At 38.7% G+C, this 26,756-nt stretch overlaps 1 protein-coding gene across 4 annotated transcripts in view; it reads left to right on the top strand.

Moving 5' to 3' along the window:
- OXR1 (oxidation resistance 1) overlaps window positions 1-26,756 on the top strand; it is an 88,071-nt gene that overhangs the window by 55,464 nt on the left and 5,851 nt on the right. For 2 of the 4 annotated variants that reach the window (XM_075704695.1, XM_075704693.1), the window contains 3 exons: window positions 17,064-17,144; window positions 20,525-20,650; window positions 21,353-21,505. In XM_075704695.1, the coding sequence (XP_075560810.1) occupies window positions 17,064-17,144; window positions 20,525-20,650; window positions 21,353-21,505 (360 nt within the window). Of the gene's footprint in view, window positions 1-5,702; window positions 5,769-17,063; window positions 17,145-20,524; window positions 20,651-21,352; window positions 21,506-26,756 lie in introns of those variants that run through there. The other 2 variants (XM_075704696.1, XM_075704697.1) reach the window with 2 other exon arrangements.

Here is a 26,756-nt window from a genome sequence, read left to right on the forward strand (position 1 = left end):
AATACAGATACAATACTTCTGGAAAGCAATACCCTGTAGTAACTCACTTCTCAAACTGAATTTCAGTTGGAACTTTAGACATGGTTTGAGAATGTTTACTAGATCAAGCCATTTGTTGCAAATGAAGTTCTGCCTTCCTGAAATAGTATTTGAGTTAGACACTCAACATTCCAACATAAACAAAACTGTAACTTCCGGAGTGTCTAGAAATTCTATTTCTGTGTATTTGTAGAAACATGAAGGTCACAAACAGTGATTATGTCTCCTGGTCAGGCAACATCTGAAGAAGGTTTTTCAAGATTGGAGTACTGGATGTAGGTGCTTAAGTTCTTTATTGGATCTGGACTGCAACCTACAACATTTCTGTAGAGGCATTTCAGTTTCAGTATGCACTGTTGTCTTAAGCTTTTGTATTCTTAATCATGTTTTTTCTATAAACTTGCTTCTGTTCCCTACTCTACACTTCTGTGCTCGGATGCTAGTGAAACAGCTGCTTGTTGTGTCTTACACTTTAAAATGTGGTATGATCATAATGCTGTATGACAGCTGCATAAAACCGGATCAGCAGAGAGAAGAGGAAGCCTGGAAATTGTAGGCCTCTAGAATGAAACGGTGCACACGATATGTAAAGATGCACTGCATTAACAGTCCTCAAAATAAGAATATTTTTCCAATATGTTTCTTGAAAGGTTGTCTCTTTATGATAGTATACTCGTTATGCAAGTTAGATTGTTGTTTGGTTTCTACATCATGCATTGTCTGTTAAGAAATTGGATGTGTCACTGTGCATGTGCTGCCGTGCATTAATAAGCACGTTTAATGGGCTTTGCTCTTGTACTGGATGATGAGTCTCTTGAATTTCAGCAGTCATGTGCAATACTAGAAATGTTTCTGGTAAATTAATTTATTGTAATTGAAGAGAGAGACTGGTGCCCGTTAACATAATGCAGTATCCTTTGTAGAGACTGGTAACTTTCATTATTGCTTTTGCAATTAACTTGAGCAAATACTGTACTCTCTCTCAACTTCATGCATGGGATGTTTCTTGCTTTGCTCTAATTTATTTTCTGTACTAAATCTATTTATAACTATTAAGTGCAATTCGTATGTTTTCACTACTTGGAGCTGTCCTGTAGTTGGAATTGTAACTGATGGTTATTTCATGTATCTAATAGAGAGAACTGGGGCAGCCCCTCTGCTGAGAGTAGAAGCAGAATAATTCAAGTAAAAAGCTTGTGGTTTTGAGACTCTTAATGGCTTTCAGTGTACCTTTGAAAATCCTGAGGAAAATTCCGGGGATGGAAAAATGCTGCTTTTTGCCCTTTCCCCTAAGCTGTTGAAAGGAAACAAAGGATGACTTCTCGAATTAGACTTCCTTTCTTACAGAAATATCAGCCAACTAAGCAGCTGTGCCAGTCCCTGTTGTACTGGATACCACAGGAGGTAGCTTTTGTACTGTTTAGTGTGTTCCTTGTAGCAGGAAAGGGGGAAGGGATCAGACCTCAGTTAACTGTAATCCCATGTTAGTTTCACATGTAACAACTTTTAAAAAGGTCCAGTTGTTCTAGAAGACAAAGTAGTAGTCTTGCTTAGGAGCCAGTACCTGATTTTTTTCTTTTTTTTTTTTTTTTTTTTTTTTTTTTGCATTCTAACTTCATTACTCCTGGACTTGGCACTCTTTCCTTAGTCACCTAAAAGGCTTTTTGTACCAAATAGAACTTGTCTGCCTTTTATTAAAGATAAACCAGACCTTAATTCAGCTGACTTTTGTATGCTTTACATCATCAAAATATGAAACTGCCTTCCTTTCACCTAGTGGGATTCCTTCCAAAGATGACTATTTAGGTGGCCTGAGCATCTAAATTGGGTGTCTTCTGAACTTTGAAGTTCTTGGCAACTTATATCCTAAAACTATAAGGCGTAAACATACAGGTTGTACATCTCTTAACAGAGCTGTAAAATGCTATTCTAAAATTAAAAATAGTAAAAGACTGTAAGAGTTTCTAATTCTAGAGTTGTTTTCTGTCTTATTATACTAATATGTATTGAAACTACACTATTTTAAACACTGTTTGAGGCAGCTTTCAGTTTTTTCTCTTGGGCTCTTTGGTGATGGGAGTTTTTATTATAATCTGTGAAACGAGCCTGTTAGATGTAATTAAATAGAAATCTCATCTGTTGAAAAATACATTCTAACAAGCAGATAGGCTACTGAAAGTGAAACTACTGTTATTGCTTATTCATTTGTTTGTTCCTAGGCAAACCAATACAACAGCATGAAAACAAGCTTTCTTCTCATCAGTCAAAAATGCAAGTGACTTATGAATGGCACTGAGGCACTTGAGTTGTTTCCTGTGATTTACATGTTTTTCTTAATTTTCAGGGCTGCTTCTGAAATTGAATTATTAAATTCTGAGAACAATCTTATTTTATACATATGTCTCATATAATCTTCTCAGGAAATGCTGGGGTTGCTTATCTTCAGTGCACCACATTTGTTGCTTTTCATGACAAAATCTGGTCACCTACACAGCTGCTTCATGTGAAATCAACAGCAAGTTCTAAATAAACTGAGTAATTATGCCCCCCTGCCCCCCCCCCCCAAATCAGCATTTCTCTGGGCTAACCTCCCTCCCTTAAGAGGGAAGGAGCAGGGGAAATAAATTACTTTTTACTAATGTAATATTGATCAAAAAGCATGCATATTAAATACAGGGATTGTAGAATTCAACATCACAACTTCTCTGTCACTGTGCTATCAGGACATTGTGTTAGCTACTAGGTGAAACAGAATAATGCCATCTAATCAAACTGCAAATATGTTCTTTCACACCCAGCATCCAGTCTTCCTACGCAAGTTTATAGAGGGTTATCGTACTTACTGTCCTGTTTCTAGGTTATGAGATCTTGTCAGCTGGTAACTTTAAATCTGGTCTGGGAAAAGGCATAAACTAGATAATTGATTTGGAGTGAAAATAAGACACTTCATAAGTTGTACCTGTATTTGTTGGCACTCTCCTTTTTCTCTGCTAATACTTTTTAATATTTTTAACACAGATCGGTTTATTAGAAAAAACATCACGAATAACAATTACTGAAAGAACTATGCACTTCTGCCTTGAACATTGATTGTGTGGAGTTACTTAGCTTGGTTACAAACTAACAATGACAATAACAAGATTATCATTCAGTGTAATTAGATACGCTTTGTTTTGCTCTGGTCTAGGTAGCAAATAGGTGGATGCTCTTAAGTGTGTGCTGCTGTTCTGCACATATGTCGAGTCTGAGCTGGTACTCCTGACTAGAATCTTCCTAATTAAAAACTTTTATATTGGCTAGCGACAAGATATGAGGTTCTGATTCAAATTAACAGATCAGTAATATAACCCCCAAGTGCGCAAAAGAGTAAAAGGGCAGTTTATTTTATTTATCTTTTAAATAGGGGATGCTCCTGGGGTCAAGCTTCTTGTTTGAGCTCCTTTCTCTGGCTAATAGAAATGTATCTTCCACCAATTTGGAAAAAATACTGTTAAAGGTCTGGGGTGGAGGTCAGTCCCAAGAGAAAGCTTTCGCCTGTTGTAGGACCGCACCATTTCACGATGGTGCTTCGGCTCTCCTGACCTGCTCTCCACCTGCCCTCTGCCTCCAGCTGTGCCCAGCTGCAGGGCAGCCAGCAGCTGGTGGGAGCTGCTGCTCCTGGCAGACTGGACATCAACACAGGCTGGCAGGAGGGCTGAGGGAGGGAGTTACTAGTGCGTTTATTCCCGGTAAACTTTGCAGCTATAATTAGTGAAGAAGTGAGTTGTCAGATCTGACAAGACGTTTATTTCTCTCTTTTGTTTTGAGCAAGTTTTTTAAAGCCTTTTGAGAAGCTCTGGGAGGAGCCAGTTTTATTTAGAGAGAAGCTAAAAACATGCAAGTAAGTTGTTTGAATTGTTTAAGATTAGATGTTCTAGAACAAATAAAAAAACTATATGATGGCCCGGATTCTTTTCTTCCTCCCCCAGTTTTGGAGAAACGGTGTGTTGGCTAGTGTTTGGGAAAAATTCGGGGGTTTTTTCTGAGGGGGAAAAAAATGGGGGTGGCGGGGGGGACTGCTAAAATAGGCTGTGGGGGAGTTAGCTGTGTGGCTAGCTTTTTGCTTTTTGGCTTAGAAGTTGCATGTCCAGATAGTTTTGAAATAGTTTTTCTGCATACTCTCCATTCCTTTAAGATTTGTCAGACTTGGGGGAGGTTGTAGCTCATATTTTCTTTTTTATATTGATAAATTTTATATTTATTTTATTGATATATTTTGTATTTATTTTTTATATTTACATTCTTTTTTATATTTTCTCATTTGAAACAGTTTTCTAAGGCTGTCCACTTTTTGTTCTTGTTTTACCTCACTATTAGCTCACTTATTATTTAAACAAAAATAAAATGAATAGGCATATGGTTTATTGTTTGAATCTTACACCATTTGGCTGTGTATCTAGTGTAATATTGTATATTTGAGTTTCCTAAAGCCTAGTTTTCAATGTCCCAGTGATAAAAATGTTCTTACTCCTCACCGTAATAATTCTCGTAAGTTGGAACAAACTGATTTTTTTAGAGTTACCAGCTCCTGAGGAAGCTTTTACTGAAAAGAAAAACACTTTATCCATCTGAGTTACTTCAAGTTAGCTACTAATGCAGGGTGAGGTTTCCCAGTGCACAGTCTGCAGTGTAGTTAAGTACAGGTCCTGGTACTCGTTTTCTGTGCTTGGGCATCTTGGCTCTTAGATCACAGCACAACCACACGAGTGAGCAATGTTTTAATGTTGTTGTGTTGCTGCCTGCTGCTGCCCTGGCCTATTGAATACTTTTATCCACGACTCAGAGCACTGGGTGGTGTTTTTTGGTTTGGTGAAGGGGGGGCACCACCAAGTCCTACTACAAGGACGTTCTTAAAGGGTTGCTGTGTGTATTACTGTTGCACATGCCTGTTTAAATAAACATCCTTCCTTAAGAAAAAAAAAAAATTAAATCATGATTCCAAAAATACTTTGTTGCTGGGACTAGCATTTAACCCATACAGCAAGTTTAACTTATAGACAAAAGGATTCATTTTCTTCTTGTAGCTTACAAAACTGAAAATGCTGTGAGGCTAACAGTTTCTGAATCCTTTAAAACCTTTTTTTAAAAAAAATATTTTTTAAAAAACTTTACTGACCACTTTTTTAACTGATTCTGGACTCTAAGAAATAGCTGACAGGGTTTATATACAGTTGTCAACATAAGACAAACTGTTATTTTAATATTGAGTGCAAATTTGTTACCATTAGAACTTGTTTATGAACAGCTATAGTGTAACAGAATATTGCAAGTAGTTCTTGGGGGGATTCTGTATTCTTCAGTATTGTATAAGAAAAATTAAGTTGTTCTGTATCTTTAAATATTTTAGCCTTTTTAACAAACTAGTGCTCTGCAACCACACTTGAATACAGGAAACCTTTCTTTTTCTGTACTGTCACCATTTGCGATACATCCCCCTACTGTACACTCGTTCATTTGTTCCCTGCCGTGTCAGTCAAATGTGCGCATCTAGCAAAGTATCCTGTCGCTGTCGTGGGGCTCTGCCTGTGCCTGGAACTGACAGCAGGTACAGAGAATGCTTTCAAACAGCCTGGAATGATTTTTTTTTTTTTCTTTTTTAGTCTCGTTTTATTTTTAGAAGGGAAATGTCTCGTCTCTGGTATGGGAAGAAGGGAAGAAAGCACCAGCCAGTTAATCATAAATACGCTCTGGTAATTTTCAGTGTAGTATGTTCATTTCTGTTATTGCATTCTTGTAGTGTTGTGGTGCAGAGACAGTTTCTGGAAGTTTAAATTTTGAATGTGTAAACAGGATGTTAAGTCACAAATTTTCATTACTTACAAGTGCATAACCTAATTGCTGGTATTCCATTGGCATTAGATAAGAGAAACTACTTTGAGCATTAAGGGGTTCAACAGTTTTAGGGTGGGTTTTGGTTTGGTTTTTTTTTTTTTTTTCCCTTTGGAGTAATCCATTCTTTCAAGAAAAATGTGATTTATAGCTAAATACCGTGAATGGTAGTTTGCATTGGCATTTAATTAGAAAAGTGAAAATCCCCTGAGTTACTGTTTGATTATACCTTCTCAGAAGTCATTCAACCATATGAAAGTCTGATAATACTTCTAAATTGATGGAGATGAGTATGCTCTAGTCCCACACACATTTATAATGAAGGGGGGACCAATACCACTGTTTTTACAGTTTATTAGATTTATGAAAGTAACCGGTGTTTTTTCAGTGTTGATTTCCCCCAAAAGACTTAAATTTGTAGTAGTATGTAAAGGAAATGGTTCTCAGTGAGCCTTGCAAAACAGTAACATCTTGGGGATAGGGAGGAAGTGATCTTGACAGTATACTTGTTGTGCTTTTACCAGCTGGTAGATCTGGAAGATATTTTTCATTCAGACTCTGCCTGAGACAGGCTTTTTACCATCTTTTTAAGAGTTAGATCTCTGGGTTTTGGTGCATACCTCTTTCAGAGGTGCTGTTGGCTTTGGTTTTCATTTTGGTCTTTATTTGTAGCCAGGTTACTCGCAGAATATGAAATTGTCATGTGGCAGCAACTGGTTCTTGTAAGTGTGTGTTCCTAACAAAATATTTTTTGAAATAATAGGCTTTTAATTTTCTTCTGTGGCAGTAGAATGTAGAATGGAGATGTAATTCCTAAATTAACTCAAATGTAATTTGAGCATACCCTGTAGCAGTGTAAAAGGTATCTGAAGTTTACCAAGGATGTGTTCTTTAATATATATTTATATATGTAGATATATATCTATATCTTGCCCAGCTAATGAAAAAAGTACTAGTATCCCGTGTTATAACTTATTTCCCTTAGGACCAACACTTCATTTTAGCCAGAGTCCAACTATGCTAATAAAAGCAATAGTTATAAGCTCTTAAGGAGAGGTTGAACTGAAGATGACTGTATGAGAATCTTCTTTGCTGTGAGAGAGGTAGAGAATAGGCTATTTTAATGTGTAAAACAAGTCAAATCAGAAAAAGGGTATAGAAGTATCTACAGATGGGAATATTTTTAAAATGTTGCTATGTCGACAAGACATGCACTATTCTTGAAGTTGGGTTTCTTTCCTTCAATGAATGATCATAAAGTGCATAATGTGCAAGTGTAACCTTCTTACAGGAAAGAGGGAAGGAGTACAGGTACCATTACTTCTGTGTTATGCAAGACAAAGCAGGAAGCATATGAAAGAGACTGGCCAGATATATGAAGTACAGGTTTTTGACTAAATGTTTCATTAGTGGTTGTTCTGAATTTGGATGAAAACCCATCTGATGTGAAACAACATAATTGCTGGACGAAATGGAGTGATATAATAAAACAAGAATGCTTGCTTGAAGCTACTAGGTTGCCCTGGATTACTTGTCTGAAAGGCCTTTGTTATTTTCATGGTGACAGAGTAAATTTGGACTGAGCATTGTAGGGGTTCGATACTTTCTCAGAATTAAAAAAAAAAAAAAAATCTTAGTAACTAACCAAGCTATTATGCTCCCCCTTCTAAAAGCTGGTAATACTGGTATCCCACTTTTTTAGTAAATCTGTTTGGTATTTACTGTGTCCCTTTATTGTACTAAAACAGAAGAGATGCCAGTCAGTTTCTAGAATGTCAAAAATGCTGGCAACCATTCTTCTGTTAAAGCACTTTAGACAAAAGACATCAGACAATGCAAGAGAACAAAAGGTGAAATGCCTTCTCTGGAATGCTTGTCCTGCCCCGAATGCTTTGCAGAGCTTGGATAGGCAGTGTAGCCAAAGGGGACAAAAACAATGGAAACTTATCTTTGGCTTTTATAGTCTTAAGATATGCAAGGGGATTTAAAGTGGTGTTGGTTTGAATAGCTTGAATAGTTTGAGACTTGCACAACTTCTGACGTTCTTGATTTATTGCCTAACTGTAGTTGGTAAGCTAATGGCTATAGTTCTTTGGCTATATGGAAATGCAATAATAGGGGATTACATGTGAAAGATGAGAATTTAGTACTTCATCCCTGTGGATGTCAGAACTGTGAGGTTGCATCAATCCAATAATACTGCTACAAAGATCTTTTAAAAAGTCAACTTTCCATACTAAGTTTTGGTTTAGAGTAATAAAGAGTGAACTGATGATCTGAGGCTCTTTAAAAATAAAAAAGCAGACTGCAGTCCAGTACTTTCCTACACTGATCTCTAAGCCTAGAAGCTTTTCTTGATGACAGATATTTGGCCTACCCACTGTGCTAAATAATTAGGGGGGTTTATGCATCATACCTCAATAGATCTTTCATTTAATTATTAGGTGTTAGATTGCTTATATTTTCAATAATTGTGAAATATTAGGCCTCACTACAACTGCAGTCAAAGTACAGTAGCAGATGAACATTTGAAAAGGTTGTTTATAAGCTGAAAGAAAACAAATGAGTAGTAGAGGCTTATTTTCTCTGTATGTCTTTGATTCTTTTTCCTGATGAAAAAGAGACAAATATTTCCATACTGGGCTGTGATTCAGTTACCTACTTCTAAGCATGTACAGTACTTTCTTGTCATACAGGAGAGGATCTCTGCGTGCCACTGTCAGGACTGAGATGTAACCTTGCTCAGCCTGCCTTCTCCTGGGGTGGCAGCTTGAGGTCAGGCACCAGGTGCTGTGGTTTTGGCAGCTGAACCTCTAGTATCTCTGCTTGCTAGTGCTGAAAATACCTTAAATTATTTTGCAGGATAAATTGACTGGGCCTGGACAGCTGGGTTTTATTGGTAATGCTGCTACGGATCTTTTTTCTTTTGACAAAATGAGTCAAGTTGCCTGGCCAGCTTCTTCAAGAAAGTAATGTGCATAAATCTAATTCTTAGTTTTCTGCACAAACATCCTAAACTCTGTTTAATGTTTGCCCATGTTAAATTTAGTTCTTTGCTGGCATTATCATACGTCTCAAATTAGTGATTTCTCATATCTAGAAAAAATAGCTTGTTATAAAGGTTTCCAGACTCGGTGTAACAGTTTGTGTGCTGCAGGCTTTGATTGCTTTCTTCTCAAGTTCATTTAATAATTCCAGTTATTGCAGATATTTCAATTTATCTTCAGTATATGTTAATTATGGCTTTGGTACAGTTGCTGTGAGCTTAGAGCACTTTGAGGCAGATATTCAACAGCCCATCTTGCAAAGCTGTGGGGACAATACTGATCACAGGGAGAATGTTGCTGTCATGTAATGTAGCTCTTCTGTCGCTGCTCTGGAAAACACCTTGGTGTGCAAACCAGTTCTGAGATGGCCAGTTTTAAAGCTATTGAAAGAGAAAGAGAACCACAGTGCCAGCTAATTCAGGGGACTGCTGTGATTCTCCAGTCCCCCTCCTCTGCTTAAAATGGCTAGCTCGTGTACCTTCCCTTCCTTGCCACCAGCAGAGTGATGGGGAGCTGAATTGGCTGAAGACCACATGAGACAGAAAATGCTTAGCTTTGCTGTCACACCAGCATCCTGAGCAGACTCTCATGAACTGCATTCCTGGCTGTAAGGAGAGTCCAGAACCTGGAGACCTTGCACGCACTGTGGTCCTGCAAAGCCATATTAAGATTGTATGCCTGGGTGTCATTGTAGCATACTCCGCTTCAGTGCTAATTCCTGCTCTCATGTGCATCTCTTAAGACTTTCTGCAGTTTAGTTAATGCTGTCAGAATGACCAATACTGCCCAATTGCTTTCTCATCCATCTGTATTTCACTTTTTTCTTAGACTGGCTAGAACCTAGAGGGTCTGTCTTTTATTTTCTTGGGGTGGGGTTTTGCGGGGGGGGGGGGGGGGGGCAGGTAGCAGTTTGGTGTTTTGGGTGGTCTTGTTTTAGGCAGAGCCCATGTAAAAGAATGGGGTCTACATTTTGAATTCCTAGATGCTGTTGGAATTCAAATAAATACTAGTTCCCTCAATTGATCTGTTTTTCCTAAACTCTTCCATGTAGCGGAGGGCTGGACCTGCCACTACAATCACTTCCATCTGTAACTTGTATTTTTGGGTCCTAGTTCAAAATATATCTAGGAACACTTCTGGTGGTATGAGCATGTAAATAGTCTGATAGTTGCAGCTGTGAACTCTTCATATTACCTATTTTGTTAAACTGAGGCTTACTTTGGCAGAAGGGGCGGGCAGCTCAGGAGGAGTACAGGGATCTTGTTAGGTCCTGCAGGGAGGAAATTAGAAAGGCAAAAGCCCAGCTAGAACTCAATCTGGCCAGTGCTGTAAAAGACAATAAAAAATGCTTTTATAAGTACATCAGCAATAAAAGGAGAGCCAAGGAGGATCTCCATTCTTTGCTGGATGTGGGGGGGAACATTGTCACCGAGGACAAGGAAAAGGCTGAAGTACTTAACGCCTTCTTTGCCTCTGTGTTCAACAGCCAGACCGGTCATCCCCAGGGTACTCAGGCCCTTGAGCAAGAGGATAGGGATAGGGACCAGAATGGAGCCCTCATAGTCCAGGAGGAAGCAGTTAATGACCTGCTATGCCACCTGGACGCTCACAAGTCTATGGGGCCGGATGGGATCCACCCGAGAGTACTGAGGGAGCTGGCAGAGGAGCTTGCCAAGCCACTTTCCATCATCTATCATCAGTCCTGGTTAACAGGGGAGGTCCCTGATGACTGGAGGCTTGCCAATGTGATGCCCATCTACAAGAAGGGCCGGAAGGAGGACCCGGGGAACTACAGGCCTGTCAGCCTGACCTCGGTGCCGGGGAAGATTATGGAGAGGTTCATCTTGAGCGAACTCCACAGGCAAGTACAGGTCAACCAGGGGATCAGGCCCAGCCAGCATGGGTTCACAAAAGGCAGGTCCTGCTTGACCAACCTGATCTCCTTCTATGACCTGGTGACCCGCCTGGTAGATGATGGAAAGGCTGTGGATGTCATCTACCTCGACTTTAGCAAAGCTTTTGACACCGTCTCGCATAATATCCTCCTCGGGAAGCTGGCAGCTCACGGCTTAGACAGGCATACTCTTCGCTGGGTAAAGAACTGGTTGGGTGGCCGAGCCCAGAGAGTAGTGATAAATGGTGTTAAGTCCAGTTGGCGGCCGGTCACGAGCGGTGTTCCCCAGGGCTCTGTTTTAGGGCCAGTCTTGTTCAATATCTTTATCAATGATCTGGATGAGGGGATCGAGTGCACCCTCAGTAAGTTTGCAGACGACACCAAATTGGGTGGGAGTGTCGATCTGCTCGAGGGTAGGATGGCCCTGCAGAGGGACCTGGACAGACTGGATCGATGGGCCGTGGCCAACTGTATGAGGTTCAACAAGGCCAAGTGCCGGGTCCTGCACTTCGGTCACAACAACCCCATGCAACGCTACAGGCTTGGGGAGGAGTGGCTGGAAAGCTGCCTGGCCGAAAAGGACCTGGGGGTGTTAGTAGATAGCCGGCTGAACATGAGCCAGCAGTGTGCCCAGGTGGCCAAGAAGGCCAACAGCATCCTGGCTTGTATCAGGAATAGTGTGGCCAGCAGGAGCAGGGAGGTGATTGTCCCCCTGTACTCGGCGCTGGTGAGGCCGCACCTGGAATACTGTGTCCAGTTTTGGGCCCCTCACTACAAGAAAGACATTGAGGTGCTGCAGCGTGTTCAGAGGCGGGCAACGAAGCTGGTGAAGGGTCTGGAGAACAAGTCTTATGAGGAGCGGCTGAGGGAACTGGGGTTGTTTAGCCTGGAAAAGAGGAGGCTGAGGGGAGACCTTATCGCTCTCTACAACTACCTGAAAGGAGGTTGTAGTGAGGTGGGTGTTGGTCTCTTCTCCCAAGTAGCTAGCGATAGGACAAGAGGAAATGGGCTTAAGCTGCGCCAGGGGAGGTTTAGGCTGGAAATTAGGAAAAATTTCTTTACGGAAAGGGTGGTCAGGGATTGGAACAGGCTGCCCAGAGAGGTGGTGGAGTCACCATCCCTGGAGGCGTTTAAAAAACGGGTAGATGTGGCACTTCGGGATATGGTTTAGTCTGGTCTACCCTTGATTAGTCTAGAGTGGGCTTGGTAGTGTAGGTTAATGGTTGGACTGGATGATCTTAAAGGTCTTTTCCAACCTAGATGATTCTATGATTCTATGATTCTATTAGCAAGGAGGCACATGGAAACATTATGCATGGATTTTTTTTCTTCTCATTAAAAATGAATCAAATTAAATTAGTCTTAGGGTGTTGTTTTTTTTTTTCAGAATGATACCTCATAACTGTTTATCTGATGTGGTAAACCCTATGAATTAATGCATTACTGTAGTATCATCAGTATGTCCCAAATAACCGTATTTGTGATAGAGAAGACTGCTTCAATATGGCTTTCTCTCAAGCAGTGTCTAACATTTTGGGAGGAAACTAAATTTGTCTGAAAAAGAAAGTTAGTGTTTTCTCTTAAAATATTCATAACAGCATTCAGTTTGTAAGTGCACCTTTTATTTTCATTGGAAGATATTTACAGCCTTTAGAAAGGGTTTGATCCTTTCTTTTCCCTCCCCATGTACTCATGAATTGGAGGTGGACTGATATTTTGGAGTAACTTTGTCAATAGCCTGATAAAATTACATTAGCATGTATTTTTTCAATTAAATATCCTGGAACTTTAAGGTGAAACTTTTTTTTTGACTCTCAAGAAATAATGTTTATGAAGCTTGCAGTTCACCTGATTTTACACAGAAGTATTAAGATTCAAAGTGAAATTGTTCAGCTTTCATTCTCTTTCTTAATATTTGTTTTTTTTATTTCATATTCACAGTTAATCATGAGGGTATAGATAACCTATGTTGGAGAGAACCACTTACACCATTATGCTTTCTCCATTCTTATCTTTCAGAAGCACTGTTCGGCTCCGATAAGACCCTCCCTTTCTCCAAGGAGACAGTTTCAGCTACTTGTTAACTCTGAAATTTTAGCTATACTTGGTCTTATACTTGGCAATTACACCACCCTGTTAGCAAACATGCATTAGGTGCATGCATGTTGGTCACTCTTGGCTTTGTTAAACTGGCAGAGGAATGCCTCCGTGTAAGCAGTTTTCACATTTGCAGCTGCATGTAACAGATTGTTATGACCAGTGGCTGTGAAGGGGCTGGTGTGTCACTGTCTGCATGGCAAACTGTCCTTCATGGGCATTCAAACAGTTGTAACTGTTTTCATGTGTGTTGCTGAAGGACAAATAAACTCCTTATTAGGAATTTTTATTTCTGTTTTGCTCACTGTGTATGCCAGTATAGCTTGCAAGAGTTAGGTACTCCAACATACTTTCAGAAAAACAAGGTTTAGAAACATGAGTTTCTCCAGAAGGAGAATCCTAAGCCTCTTGATTGGTTGAATCATTAGTATGCAAACCTGCAATTTGACTTACTGCAGTAAATATTAAAACTGTTGTGTGTTCTGCTAAGTGGCTAACTTGCATATACATGGTGTGGAGAGTCAAGTTGAAAGGCATTCATGCTACAAGTCATATGGCTTATCTCATGTTTTCTCATCAATGTTGCTATTATGAATAGAGCAGGTAGTATTAGATGTCTAAGGATATCTCCCATATAATTTCAAACTTGATTAGCCCTTGGAATTGTCCTGTGGTAGACTGTTCTGAGTCCATAAGCAGAATCATTTTTGCCCCGAAGCACACTGATCTCCTGGCCATATACATTATTTGTTTCGGTCTATTCCAGCCAGTGCCCAGGTTAACCATAAGAGGTTTAGCTGCTGTTCTTTCCTCCTGCATTCTCTTTGAAGCAGAAAATAACTAGAGAGAGAACAGAGGGTCTGTCAGGAATGCTTCCTGATCTTGAAAAAGTAGCTTTGGGTATCAAGGAAACAGGATGCTGATCTAGCATAACGAAGAGTGTGTGGCAAATAAAGCACATAGCAAACTCGTACAGGTAGGCCTGCATTTTAATCCTGGGCAGAATACTTAGATTGCTACAATTTTGGGCAATTTGGCAATTTCTGTGTAAGGACGTGGACTGTATTGGAATTTGGAAAGCCTTGTCCTATACCTTGAGGACTTAAATGTAAGAATTTGTCCAGGTTGACTCGACCTTGCTCAGTCAAACTTTGAGAGCCTCCAAGGTTGGAGGTTCTGCAGCCTCCCTAGGAAGCCTGTTCCAGTCCTTAACCATCAATAGCATCAACCCTTTGAGCCCAGTGGTCCAGCTGCTTTTTCAGCCTTGTTCTTTATGCGTTTGATACATAACTGATTTGATTGCAAGGCTACTATAGGATAGCATCAAAAACCTTGGTGAAACACAGATAAATAGCATCCACTGCTACCTGCCCAAAAATACAATAATTTTATTACAAAGAAACATTCTGTACTGAAAACCACAGACCAGTATGATGCATAGAAAACTGCATCTGTCTTTCACAAATGAAAGACCTTGCTTTCCAGGTATTTCTAATACTGTGTCAAAAACTAATAAAGTTCTGTGTTTAAGAATGAAAGTTCAACGTGGAATGAGGTAGAAAGTAGCTTCTAAAATGATCAGGAGAACAAAGAGCTGGGGTAGGGGCTGGGGGGAAGGGAGGAAAATAACTGGTTTATCTAGCTTGGTGAAATAGAATAGAGGATTAATATGACTACAAGGAAGGAAAATGAAGACATCTTGATGGAAGAGGAAACAGCATAAGCAGACTATGAATTAAACCAGGTTATAAACCAGAATAAACTTCTAACTAATGATACTACTAACATTTCAAAACAACCCTCTCAGACCTTGCAGGGACAAAATGCTAGCTGTTTTCAAGATGTATTTCAATCACTTCTTTCATGAAGCTGTAGAAGGTTGCTGCCAGGAGGCTTAGACAGACATGACTTCGCGATTAAACGAGCTACAGAATCCTGAAGCACATAATCTTGTCCACTGCAAAGCAAAAATAAAGCATGTTGACCTAAACTGTAAGCATTTTATAGAAGGTCAAGTACTGTAGCTGAACTGTTGAGGTATCTTAATGTACTCATTGAAAGCCAACTTCAGTGATGAGTGGATAACTGAGTTTGTTTTGTGGTTTACTTACAGAATATAGTATGGGCTGTATACTTAAAATAAGCACTGGGTTTGAGAGGGTGGATTCCTTGCCCTTAATTTTCCTGTTGATAGTTTGACATTCTGTGATGTGCTTTTTATGACGTTTGTCATTGCATGCCAATGGTCTGCCAGTATGCAGGCTTTTGTTCACAAAACAGCTGTAAAGATGTAATGTGGTGGTGTGCAATAGGTTCACGATGCCAAGGAGCTATTATTGTGTACATACTTGGATAAATATTCATGTTTCAGGTAAGAAATCTATCAGAATACCTTGTGCACCTGTTCTGAGGATGCAGGCATCCCCTGACTTATGAAAAGGTGTGTCAGATCTTGATCACTGAGCAAAAGGGTTGATAAGCAGTTCCCAGGTACAGGCTGTTTAGATAGAGTATGTGTTTGACAAGTCAAAGGCAAGATGATATTGCCTATAAAATTATGTACATTCCAGTATGTGAAAGGGCAAATATATAATGGTGTCAGGGAGGAGGAGTTGTTGGGTTTGGTTTTGGGTTTTTTTTTTTTGGTTTGGGGTTTTTGGGGTTGTTTTTTTTTTTTTTTTCAGGAATCTCCTTAAGTAACCACAAATTTGTGGCCCATTGTAAGTTAACTACTGCCTCTCATGTGGTAGGGGCTGAGCTTAAAGAAGCAACAAGGCTAAAAGGTCCTCACATTATTGTTTTTCAGATTACGTTTATAAGGTGCTGGGGTGAACAATGTAATCTACAATGACGTGTCATAGCAAATAAAAGGATAAAACTACACTATTACTTACACGCTTGAGTGGAATATTGTTAAAGCTTTGCATATAGCTACTTGACTCTGGGAATGCACAAACCAATACAATTTACAACAATTTTCTTGATTTTTTTTTTTTTTAAGAGAACAGTAGAAAATGGTGGAAATAAACTGAGTGCTAATAATTACTGATTATTCAGTAATAAAACTGGATGTCACAAGTATTCCTTTTTCTTGCCTTGCAGTTGCATGGGGTAGAGTGAACCATCGCTGCTCAAGAGCCAGTCATGCATGACTGTGGGCTCTGTACTCAGGACAGTGGCGAGTATCTGGCCAAACTCCTTGTAGTAGGGGCAGGTAGATGGGGAGCTGCTGGACTTGTGGTTATCTTCCTTTGCACTGTGGTAGGCTCTAGAAGTTTTTAATACACTCTTACTACATGGGGCATCCATTTAATCTCTCCACCAGCTGTTTTAAGATGCTTTCATAAAAATGATGATTTTGAGTCATTCTCAAAATCACATTATTTGCTGTAGTTACATCAAAATGACTGTTGTAGTCCTTTAGCCAGCTTGTTGCACCAGAGCAGCATGTTCTAGAGCTTTCTGACTGTACACCTCCTGCCAAAGTGGAGGTGCCATTTGGAGTGAATGTGTTAACGGATGAGCAGCTGCTGAAGCTTTGGAGGTGAATAGAATGTACAGGATAAAGATATTGTGGGGTGGTATTGGGGAGTTTGTTAAACTTTAGTCTTGCCACCTTGTCCTTAACTGTATCTTCACTGCCAGATAAAAGAGTCAGAACCTACTGAGAAGCCTGAGGTTTGCTTCTGTTCTTTATCCAGGAAAGCAAACCAGGTTCACAGGACTCATTAATCTGGGTGTAGAGTGTTTGAGAGTACTTTGGGCTGAAGAGTTTGTGTTAAGGCATGCAACTCAGATTGACTTCTAATTTAGCATCCTGATACTGGTAACTTTATGCGCTCCTGTATCACTTCTGTATTCATCCTAGAGCAGTGAGATATATCTGACTGCTAGTGCCATTAGCGTTTAATTTGTAATTTTGCTGTGTCTACTCATATGTCTAAAATCACCTACATGCACATTGTCCTTGCAGAAACAAACATCTTTTAGCACTTCTTGTTTGTTTGTTATCATTGCACTTTTTCCCTTCATTACTCTCCTCCACTTTTTTTCTTTCTTACCTTTTTACTTTTCTTCAACTGTCAGTGGAATTATTGTCTTCCTGTCTCCATATTCAGGTAGTGTCAGTGGCTGAGTATCACCGCAGGATCGATGCTCTAAATAGTGAAGAACTGCGCACACTCTGCAGACGTCTCCAGGTGCCCTCTTCAGTAGTTTAAATCCCATCTCCAGATACCAAAACATCTTTCTTTGTAGTGTCTTTGATCAGGGCAAGTCCCACACTCAGTGGGTTTGTCTTATCTACAGCACTACGAGGATCCAGCAGAAAATTCCTTTGTTTTGGATGTATTTAATTGTGCAATGCTATGATGGAATTAGTAATTTTATGATGGAATTATTACTTCCAACTTTTTCAAACAGGAATTTTCTGTCAGAATTTGAAAGTTTGTTCTCAGTACTGCTTGACTCAAGAGTGATGTGTTTTAACTTCCACTTTAGACAGGTGTGTTGTGTTAGATAGAAGCTTTCCTAAAAAGAATGCAAACCAGGTGAAGAATCCAAAACCTTGTTGCATGGGTATTTAATTTTATATAGGAATCTTTCATCAAGAATCTCACAGTACTTGGCAAGTATGAAGCTTCACAACTTCTGTGGAATAGGTAAGTATTTTTTCCATTATGCAAGCAGGTAACTGAGGCAGTTTGACATGGCAGAGGTCATACACGTGGAGCTGGTAATGGAACTGTCTGTTTCAAAAACAGTACTTCAGTTTGAATTTTTGACAGTTTACTGATATGGACTTAAACTGATATTTGCATTCTCTTTAGGTGTTTCTTAGTTCTTTGGGACTATGAAATTGTTAGCTGCTGTGTACATCATGCATAACTTACTGATGGAAAGCATAGCTTAGAACTCCTTAGAAGCATTGAGTATTTTGTTTCCCTGTAGTAATTGGTTGCTGAACTGTAAAAAGTTTTTGGTTCTGGTTCTTTTGTTTGTGGGTTTTTTTTTTTTTTATTTTAATCGTGCCTTTTTCCACCTATTATGTAATTACATATAAGAAAACTTTTTCGTAGGGCTTTTATTTCTGTTTGTTTAATAATCAGTAATTAATTGATTTAAAATGTTTTGTAGGCAGTATGGTTGCATAAATCAATAATGAGTGTGAACCCCAAAGCTGCAGTTCTATTTCTATGGGAAAACCAGAAATTTTGCCAAAAAAAAAAAAAATCATTCCCACTTTAGAACAAAACAGTTCTGTTTCTGGCAAGTGGTGGTGGAAAATCCTTATATTAATATCCTGGAAGTGCAAGAGCTCTTTCCAAATACCTTTCACCTGGAATGCCCAAAGTCAGGGTTTAGGCTGACTTGAAAAATCTGATGTGATGGGCTGGAGCCTATAAACTCTCTGCTGTGAGGCTATTTAAGTATTTGTGGTATAGACTGCATGGCTGTCACTAACCTTGGACGCCCCTGGAATCTGACTACAGGTCAAAGTTTAGTGGGAAATAAATTTGCAAGTTTTGAAACTGTGTTCTGTCAAATGGATACCTTTGAACAGACACGTGTCTTTGTCCACTTCTACAAAGCAGTGTTCTTCCTAGAAGAAAGTTGCTTTACTGTAATAATAATAATGATGAAAAATGGAGAAAAATCCAACAAAAACCACACAAACCCCACCCCCCACCACTTCAATCCAAATTACTCATGTTTTGCATGATGCAATCTAATCACAATTAAAGAATAACAAAGGAAATAAGCTTTCTGCTGTACACTTGAACAGTGCTGAAATTTTATGGAGTTGAAGTAGTCTGTGATGTACAAAAGGCATTTGAGGTGGAAAAGAGTTGGACTACCAAATAACATGTTTTACAGATAGCACTCTGTAATGGTAGGTCATCTTTTTGTACATGAAGCTGTATGGAAAACTGCATATACTTTTTTGTTGTGATATGGAAATTAGTGCATAGCTTACATTGGAAATGCTTGTTACTTTCCATTGAAAAATGGAAGGCTTGAGCTTTTTGCTTGCTTGATAGTCACTTTCTTTAAGTGCACCTTTTCTTAAGAATTAATATTGTAATTAAGTTATGGTATGAATATACTTTATTTCAACTTTATAGGCCTATTTTTTTAAGTAACAGGAGTTTGTGATAGTAACTTTTTTCATAGTTCTTGAGGGAGAGGAGAGGGATACCTTTTTTTTCCTCAGGTGTCTGTATTTGTTTAAATAGCTTTATCTGTATTTCAGAATTTTCTTTGATTTGGCTTTTCTTTTGTTAACTAAGAAAGCTCTCTTCACAAAAGCTTGGCAAAGTTTATCATGGTGGTATGTGAAATACCATACTTGTGTTCTGTATGTTTAGAGTATGAGGCATGTGGCAAACACTGGTGGTTGTTCTGGAGTTGGCAGGTGGTTTTGGCAGGTATTTTCTTGAAATTCTCAGGATTCAGGCTTTAAACAATTTGGACAGTCTGACTTTCAGTGAAACTTGGTTCAGGCTGATAAATTATTCAGATGCACTCATTCTTGTTAAGATTTTTTTTTTTTTAGTAAATCTCTCAACATTTTAATGAGTTTTTCTGCAGTGGCTTAAGTTACTGACTTCCTTCACTTTGTCATACTTTGTCAGATTTCACTATCCCCACAGCAAGTATTAACTATCCCTGCCGTAAGATTTGTAAAAGAAAGCATGTTTGGGTCTCAGCTAGTCTAGTTCTCAACACATAGCACTTCAGCTTGAAAGTGCCAGTGAATATGGACTGGGGTAAAAAGCTGTCATAAACTATGATATCTGATGAGGAGTATTGTGGCCTTCTGCTGCGTCCACTAAATGGTGATCTACAGCAGCTCAGTAGGGTGGGTGTATGGGACAGTTAGTTTAAACTACTACAGGATCTTCGTGCATAGTGCCAGACGCCAAAGCTCACTATGCACCATAAGTATTAATGCTGCTTTCTGCTCCCCATCCTCTCAATCCTTTCTTCTTCAATTCCCATAAGTACTCCAGCAGATCAGTTTATGGAGCAGCAGTATTCCTAGGGCTTCATTCAGATGCTTTACTCAAAATACTTGACAGCAGTTTTTCCACATGTCTATTACATATCTGAAAACTTTTGCAAGTACTCTAATTTTAGAGTATTGATTCAGAAACTACTGAGAAATGTCCATGTTGAAGTTTCAATTCCTTTTCCATCTGGGTTTTTTAATTACATTTAATGTAAATGCTATGTTAGTATTAAAATGCAAGCACTTTGTAAGCTGGCCTCTGAAAAACATTTGAAGTCCTTCAGCTGTGTATGAGAACTCTCTCTTTTTTTTTTCTTCTTTTTTTAAACCATAAAACCATAGCTTACTTCTGAGTAGGTGCCTGTGTAATTTATTCTTAGTATATAGTCGAGTACCGGCTTGCTAGCGGAAGCAGTGGAAATCTTGGTCAGATCAAATCTAATGGACTTCTTAACTCTGAAGGAGTTGTGTAACTGTAAATCAGTCAACTGCATGATCTTAAACTTGCAGAGTTTCTCTTCCCTGCTAACAGAATTGTGAATACTCATTTTCTTGTTCTTTTTGTAGATAACAACAAGAGAAGATATCAATTCAAAACAGGCAACAGATATCAAAACAGACCTGGAGCCTGAAGCATTCCGGCCAAATCTTAGCGATCCCAGTGAACTACTACAGCCAGAACAAATTGAAAAGGTATTAACTTATATACGTCACTTTTTAGTATTTTATGTTAATATATTACAAATGCTATGACCATAGTGTAAAACATACCAGTAGGAAGGCCTTGTGTGGTACTAAATGCATGAGCACAACATAATTCGTAGCTAAAATGTTGCGCTTTTTTCTTATCATAACTTTCAATATACCATGACCACACTAGTCTGTGTGCCTTTATTTCATTCTTCCCTGAAAACAGCTTGGCTTTCACTGCAGTTCATTCCAAAGTCATCTCATTAAATGTGTTGATTGAAGGTTTGGATCAAGGCTGATTGTGTTCAAAGGCACAGAAACAGAAGAACAAGCATCCTTTACTCTCCAGCTTGTTACCTGTTGACTTGAGTATTCTAGTTCCCCAGTACTGAGGCATAGTATTGTTTATGCAAGAATAACTACGTGGTTTTACTGTCTTTAGATAAACCTTTTAGAGACCTCACCAAACACATGTTCTTCAGTTGCTAAATCATTCTTCTGCAGATCACTGGTAGAGGTAGGAAAAGAAACCTGCTTGAGAGACCAGGGATAGAAAACTTAGATGTGAAACTTTAGAGTTGGTCTGAAGTTTTAAACTAGCTTTTATAGGGCCACTTGTAGTAGTTCAGAAGAACATAATCAGCTTTCATTTATATGTAATATTTTTTTTTTTTTAAATAAGAGTTGTCATTATCTTGGTAACAGCTCACAAAGTCTCTTCCACCACGGACCATTGGATATCCATGGACTCTTGTATACAGTACTGCAAAGCATGGCATGAGCTTGAAGACTTTGTATCGAACTATGCTGGGATTAGACACACCTGTGCTGTTGGTTATCAAGGACAGTGATGGACAGGTAAGAAAATATTTGCGTGGAGGTAGGGGACCCATCAAGAAAAATGCTTGAGGAGTATAAAGGCGTAGCTGACATGTCAGTCCATCATGGAAGACAAAATTGTGTGCATCAAGCTGATTTTCTCCTTGATAGTTACGTAGAGGCTTTTAAAAACATATTTCACTGTCAAGGAATCCTCTGACCGACTACATATCTACTTTAATGATACAAGTTCGTTGTCAAAATGCATGAGTCTTATAATACCCAATAACTGAATTTACTTTTACTATTCTTTTTTTAATGCACCTAAAGCACAAGAAGTATAGTCTCTAAAACTTTCTGGTGTCAGAAGATCTTGTTGAGTTGGAATGTCACTACCAGCTGCGGCCAGTGCTGCTTGGTACGTTCTGTGGCTGCAGCCAGCATCTTTTTCCCATTCAGGGGCTGCAGGGTCTTTGCTGCATAATGAATTTTTGTTCATTGAGTCTCTGTAGTTGTGCCCTATTCCCCTTTGACTGTGGTATGAATTCCAGAAAGTGGATCACATCTCACCATTTGAATAGCAAACGTCATCTCTTGAGTGTTCTGATAATAAGTGAACGTTACAGGCAGCATGAGACTTTGATTCATTCTTTGTGAAACTTCTGTGCTCTCTTGTGGAAGCAAGTTACTGCTGTCATGAAGAATTAACAGAACCACTGCAAAGTCTGTGGTGTTTTCTTCACTTACCTGTCCCGCTTTGGTAATCACTGTTTTGTTTTCAGGAAGCATGGGCTCATATTATTCAAGGGGTCTGAAAACTGTAGATGAAGGGTACGTTTTCTAATTCAAGTCACAACTTGTTTGTTCCTTCTGTTTCCTGCCTCAGGGATCCCTTAAGAAGAAAATTCCCTCCTAAATCTCTGCTACTAGAGCACTCTCTTTCCCAGAAGTTTTTCAAAAGGGAACTTTTCTTCATTTACTTTTTAATCTTGAAGATAAAAAACTATGCAATAGACTTGAGATGTCTCAACAGACCCATCAGCCTGTTAAATGTTCTTTGGTAACTATCCTTCTATGATTCCCTTATTAGCTTCTTAAGATTAATTTGTAAGATATCTACTTCCTAGTACCTGATTATCTGGCCCAGAAATACAATGTCCCTTTTCTGACAGGGCTGTCTTGCCACCAGCATGTAGTATTGTTCTGTTGCTGGAAGTATTCAGATGACCTTCCATATATGAATATCTCAACTTGCATGTTCAAAAAGTGTCATGGTTGTCCAAACAAAGCAGGGAATTAAGAGACATGTCATATTTTTTTTTGTGAAACAAACCATGATAAATCTCAACTTACAGGCTCATGCCCAGGGACATGTATGAAAACATTCCTTGGGCTTTTGGGACAAGTAGCCACCTGAACTTGTATCTTTCACAGTGTACAGCAGATCTCACCTGAGTTCCACGCGAGAGTGAGTGAAATCCATGTGTATTCAGCATGCAACATATGCTACAGAAAGAAAGATTCAGACCAGTTTTACATGCTGAGTCCTTCACCAATGTAGTGAGCGGTGTTTTCAGTAGTTCTGTCTTTCAAGCTATTAATGAGAAATGTCTTTGCATTTGACAGCTGAAAATAAATTTTACACTCTTTGAATTCAAAACCTGTGGAAGTTCGGTATAGACTCTTTCTCCCCTTGATGCAAGGTTCTACAATCATGAAAAATAAGACAATGGTAGCCTACTGTGCCCTTTGGTAATCAATCAGGGTCATCCATTTTTTAGAGAAGCTATTGATTTTTCAAAAGCAGTTAATTTATCTTTAATACGTTGTACCTTCCTGGCAGATAGTACTATAAAACTGCTTTCCATGACTGAAAAAGAATCTGAGTACTTTTTTTGTAGGAGAGTGTATCCAGAAGTAGTTCACTAGCAATATGCTAAGATACATTCTGGAAGGGCATAAATAGTATTCATTTTAAGAGAGACCAGGAGACCAGGTGTTTTCATATTTTATGCTCCCAAGATCACTGCCTGTCTAGGCTATCTAGTTCAGGGAAGATCCCAAATGAGATTCAGCCTTTTTGAAGAATGACAGAATTATGACCAGATAGTTTCTTGCCATTTGCTAAGCATAACTCCTCACTCTTTTTTGGCATTCCTTGTTCTGCCCACTTTATAGCTTCTATGTTTATGAAAGATACTGTGTTTTTCTTAACCTCGGTTGAGGTACGTTTCCTTCAAACTAGAATTAATTCATTTGCTGGGCTACTTCCTGTGAGACCCTGTTCTTTGTTGTCCATGTTTATGAAGACAGCCTTTATCTGAGGTTGACATTGAGTAAGGAGCAAGTGTACCTTGTAACTTTTCATAATCTGGTTCATTAAAGTCTGTTAAGCCTCACCCTATTTTTTCTTTTCTTTTCCAAAACCTTCTCTAATCTTGATTTCTTTTTAAAATCAATTAACAATTTTACTTAAAGTGCTGACAAAAAAAACCCTAGCCAAAACACTCAGCTTTCATAAACTAAAGCTTTATTTGTGTAAAAGCTGAACATTGTCTAGTTGAAGGTTGGAATCTGAAGCCACCTAAATTGCCTGCGGTAGTCAATTCTAGGAGATCCTCTAATAAAGGTGCCCAAGAAATCTATGTAGTTATGTATGTATGTAGTAGGAGTTATGTAGATTCTACAGAAATGTTACAGTTGTTAGGCAGCCAGTCCATAACTACTGGTATGTGCTTCTGTTAGTGAAGACACCAAGCTCTGGTGTCTGCTCTGACAGTCATTTAAAAAGAAATTAATACCTAATTCCTGAACATGAGTCACTAAACAAGTAGTGTTCCAGAAGCAGAATTAATGCACTTAACCACCCAAAGGACTGTGTAGTTTTACAATAAGTCATTCTTCAGTTTGTATTATATACACTGGAAAAGTGTATATGGAGCATAGAACTTGGGAGTTTTAGGTACCCACTCCCAATGAGCCACAACAATCCAATCTCATGCAGAAACCCTATAGACATCACTTCTCAAAGGACTAAAATAACTGATGGGAAGCAAATAGCTCTTTTGCTGTAAAGCCTGATTCTTTTAATGTTGCTTATAGCAGCAATGTGATCTTTCAAGACCCAGATTTGGTGATGGAAGTATGTAGAACATGTACATAGAGAGGCTGTGGAATCCTTATTCCTGGAGGTACTCAGAGCCTAAGTGGACAAGACTCTGAGTCAACCCAAGATAGCTTCAAAATTTGTCCCCCTTTGAGTAGGGAACTGTACAAGAGACCATCTGAGGTTTTTCATAACCTAATTTATTCTATAATTAGAAATAAAATACTCCTGTATATGAAGCAAGCTTCAGAGTCTCTTAAATAAAACATGTAAGGTTTTCCATACAGTTAGAATGTGCTAGCTTTGTGGTTTGCTGGTGTACAAACAACAGCCCTGAGATGATCCAAGACAAACAGTGAAATAAGTCTTGTGTGACAAGTTCATACCTGTGTAAAGGCTGAACTGAGATAGTTTAGGATTAGCACAACTCTATGTTGTTCTAACAGAAGGCTAATTCCTCTCAAGGAATGTCAGTTGTTAATGAAATCTGATATGTACTTCATTTTTTACCTATATTTGCTTAACTAGATGTAATGTCAGCTCTGAGGGTATTGATCTGAACTAAGACATGACTAAGCTACCTGAATGTAGCTACCAGAGCTGCTCTTCAAATAACTTGAGCCCTTAAAAGACGTTGGGATCCAGAGACTTAGGTAGTTTGAAGCTACATACAAATTAAGAGATAATCAGAAAGGTTCAATGGCTTCACATTGCTGTGGAGTTGCTAGAAGATATTCATGTGGTTATTTAAACATAGGGTTTTCTTTATTTCAGCAGCCCATTTTGTTCTGTTCATGAATCACTTTCTTAATTTGAATTCAATATGGATTTTTACCCTAAAAGATGCTCTATTTAAGTTCAGTTACCTGCATATAGTAAGCAAAGTTGAAGGTCATAAAATGTTTGACGGAGAAAAGTTACACCCAGGTTTCTGAAGTCTAGCTTACTGCCCCAGACACTTGAAATCACAAGAGGGGAAAAAAAGTCTCGCCTGTTCTACGTTTTAGAGATGACATGTGCAAAGGTAACAAAAAAAGGCGGGGGGGAAGTTGAGTACTGGTTTCTGCAGAACTCTATCAATAGACAGAATAGACTACAGCAATTACACATTCTTTTGGAGTCTCATCTTTAATTTTTAACCTTAACAGTTAGTTAATGAAATGGGTAGTAAAGATCAGGTAAAAATGAAATACTGTCTTGAAGTTCAAATTCTATTGTCACAGAAAATATGCATGAAGTCAGGGTTGGAGGTAATTGTTTTGTGATGCTGAAGTAACCAAATAAAACCCTAAAAAAATGTTATGTTGCTAAACAACTTAATTGATAGAAACTTGAGGATTAGGGTAACCAAATACCTAGTATCTAAGGCTTGGATATTTGGTCAGTTGTCTTTGAAGGACAATGAATCAATAATTCTTAAAGTCCTGATGGAAGACCTGATTTTATAATGAGGTCATTAAAAGCCTTAGCCAAAACTAAGTAAAGCATGCATAGAATAATCCCTCTCCCAGCCTTTACTTGTAGAGACTTCTCAGCAATACCCAAAGTACCAGCTTAGAATGATTGACTACTATCAACCTAAAATGTCATCACGTAGTCTGAATCACTCTGTTAAGTCATAGAATCATAGAATTATTTAGGTTGGAAAAGACCTTTAAGATCATCCAGTCCAACCATTAACCTAACACTACCAAGTCCACCACTAAACCAATTAAGGGTAGAGTAGCAATTTCATGTTTCCTAGCTTGGTGGCTGGATTAATTTTTTAATGAAAGTAAAAACCAGGAATCATTAAGGTTGGAAAGGATCTCCAAGATCATCAGTCCAACCATCAACCTAACACCACCATGTCAACTAAACCATGTCCCGAAGTGCCACATCTACCTGTTTTTTTGAACACAAGTCTTCTCACTTAAAACGTATTTCAACTGAGCCAAGCCTATTTTTAGAAAAAGTATTTTAGAGCTAGTATTCTTTCTAATAGGACAACTGTTGCTTCTCTTAATTTAAACCTGAAATCAAACAGCAGTTTTAACTGCCTTGTCTATAAGGTAAATTGAATTCTTCACAAATTTTGGGGGAAGAGAACACTGCATGTCTTTGTAGCACTAGACTAAATGAGTGTGATTATGTTTAAGCCAGCTCATTTTCTACAGATGTTGATTAACAATGTTCAGATCTACT

Source organism: Pelecanus crispus, chromosome 2 (assembly GCF_030463565.1).
Source record: "Pelecanus crispus isolate bPelCri1 chromosome 2, bPelCri1.pri, whole genome shotgun sequence".
Lineage (NCBI taxonomy): Eukaryota > Metazoa > Chordata > Aves > Pelecaniformes > Pelecanidae > Pelecanus > Pelecanus crispus.